Source organism: Amphimedon queenslandica, unplaced genomic scaffold (assembly GCF_000090795.2).
Source record: "Amphimedon queenslandica unplaced genomic scaffold, v1.1 AMPQUscaffold_8462_Cont19594, whole genome shotgun sequence".
In the NCBI taxonomy this organism is placed as follows: Eukaryota; Metazoa; Porifera; class Demospongiae; order Haplosclerida; family Niphatidae; genus Amphimedon; species Amphimedon queenslandica.
Window position 1 is genome coordinate 1 of NW_003551261.1, and position 2,573 is coordinate 2,573.

The window sequence follows — 2,573 nt, forward strand, 5'->3', positions numbered from 1 at the left end:
ATAAAAGTGGTGTACTGATTTTGAACTGGACATTATAATCATTATTTGAAAATAATACACAATAATAATAATTATTATTATATTCCTGTTGTTATAGTTGTTGTTGTTTTTATTTTTTCTTTGACTTTCCTTTCTTGCCTCCTTTCTTTCCTCCCTTCTTCCCTTTCTTTCCTTTCTTCTTACTCCCTTTCTTAAAAGGACCCAGTCCCTTCCTAACCATCATACCTCTCCACCAGGCNTGTAACTGTAAGGGAGGGAGGGAGAGGGGGAGAGAGAGAGCGGGGGTAGAGGGGGATAGAGGGAGAGGGAGGGAGGGAGGGAGGGAGGAAGGGGAGGGAAAGGGAGGGAAAGGGAGGGAGTGGGGGGAGAGAGGGGGAGAGAGGGAGAGAGAGAGAGAGAGAGAGAGAGAGAGAAAAGAGAAACGTACAATATACATGCAGAGGGAGAATAACTTTACATGTACACATACATGTACATATAGCTGTACGTACATGTACATATTTAGTAATAAAATTGTACATGTATACACATTATAATTTTATTGTTGTACTTTGGTTGCTGTCATTTGTTCTTTCTTCTCTTGTTCTTCTTTAAGTCTTTGTCTCTCCTTCATTGCTCTGTGCTCAATCACAACCTCCTCCCTCTCCTTATACTGTACACACACACACACACACACACACACAATTAATGGAAAAATAATATTAATCAATTACTGCTGTATACATTATGCATGTACATGTACTATAGTTGGGGAGGAGAATTTTGGCATTACGAACCACTATCAGTGCATGCTCAATGGTACATGTACATGTATAATTATTAGCAATAAATTCATCAACTTAAAATCCAAAATTTTACATGTACATGTACACACATTTAACAGTATTGTGTACATTAAAGTTAATTAACACAAATACAGTAAATGCTAATATTTACAATATTACATATTTATCTTATTTTATTTACAGTTTGTGATAGTTCGTCCAGTTTCTGTAGTCCTGCTGCTTTGGCTGACTTAGTCTCTTGTACTTCAGTGGTCTTCATTTCCAAGTCTTCTTCATACTTTGACATCCAGTACTCAACCTTACCATCAAGATCCTAAACAATAACAACAACAATAATAACAACAACAACAATAACAATAATAATAATGACATTTACGTATGCTCATGTACATGTACGTGTAGGTGCAAATATTATAATATTTATTTTTAAAAATATAATTATAAATATAAATAATGTGGAGATTAGAGTTCATTAATCAATGGATTCTATTTTTACAATAATCTAGACATGTACTGGTACATAGTAGACAAATGCAAAATTCATTCAAAATTACAAGCGAAGTCACATGTACATGTATTATTTATTGTTATTATTATCATTAATTTTACTTCAATGTGTTTCTTGAGGTAGTTTTCAATCTCAGCATGTGCTCTCTTCTCTTCCGCTAGTTCTTGTTTCAGTCTCTCCCTCTTGTTATAAAGGTCAGACTCTTTATTCTGCTGCTGTCTCTGACTGCACTGAACTTTGACCTTTTGAAAAACAATAATAAGGAACTCATTAATATGCGTGCATGTGTGGGTGCATGCATGCAACTGGATTGATAAGAAAGGAAAATATATGTAATGATTCTTTCCAAAATTTTAGATCAAAATTTTACTTGGACAAATAAATTATTGTGTAAGAAGTTGTTTCTAAATGGATCCGGAACTCTCTGTGTACTATTGTAATTATATATTATGTGTTTATTCAAGTATATTCTAGAACAATCATGTAAAGTATTCTTGTATGTTATAGAACCTTCTGGACATTTATAAGATCTTTATAAGTTAGTTGTGTGTTAGTTGTGAGTTAGTTTTTGTTTTGTTAGTTGGTTTTGTTTTTGAGCTCAGTTGAGTCTCGTGTTGATTAAGAATAAAGTTTGGTTAACAGATAGTTGGAGCGTCTGTTACATTTTTTGGTGGCAGCGGTGGGATAGTTCTCAAACGGTTGTAGAGGAAAGACCCACTATTGTATCTCTGCAAGAGAGAGAGACTAAAGTTTATAGTGTCTGGTGTGACTGTTTATGTCGGATAACAGTCGAGAGAATCAAGGGCGGTATTCTCTACGGGACTTACCAAGACACGACTACAGAGGACAGTTGCGAGGATTACATATTTTCAGAGAGAGTTATACTTCAGTTGATACGGAAGACTGTACTGAAGTGGAAGAAAGTCTTATTACAGGAGTTAGTGATCCTATGGAGCAATTAGCGGCAGCTTTGGCAAGTTTAGCAAAGCTTCAGGAGGAGCAGCAACGTCGTTGGGAGGAGGCCCAGAGACAAGCTGAAGAACGTCATCAGGAAGAGGAGCGACGAAGAGAGGAGGCCCAGAGACAAGCTGAAGAACGTCGTCGAGAAGAGGAGCGACGAAGAGAGGAGGCCCAGAGACAAGCTGAAGAACGTCGTCGAGAAGAGGAGCGACAGCGAGAGGAGCGAGCTGAAGAACGTCGTCGAGAAGAGGAGCGACGAAGAGAGGAGGCCCAGAGACAAGCTGAAGAACGTCGTCGAGAAGAGGAGCGACAGCGAGAGG

At 37.7% G+C, this 2,573-nt stretch overlaps 1 protein-coding gene across 1 annotated transcript; it reads right to left on the reverse strand.

The window, feature by feature from the left end:
• Nucleotides 1–71: 71 nt before the first annotated feature.
• On the reverse strand, nt 72–1,616 carry LOC109591318 (IQ domain-containing protein G-like). Its single transcript, XM_020007074.1, has 4 exons — nt 1,395–1,616; nt 967–1,098; nt 551–652; nt 72–244 (listed from the first exon to the last, which is right to left on the reverse strand). The coding sequence occupies exons 2-4, from the start codon at nt 1,069–1,071 to the stop codon at nt 110–112; spliced, it is 342 nt and encodes a 113-aa protein (XP_019862633.1). The 5' UTR covers nt 1,072–1,098; nt 1,395–1,616; the 3' UTR covers nt 72–109.
• Between the last annotated feature and the right edge of the window lie 957 nt (nt 1,617–2,573).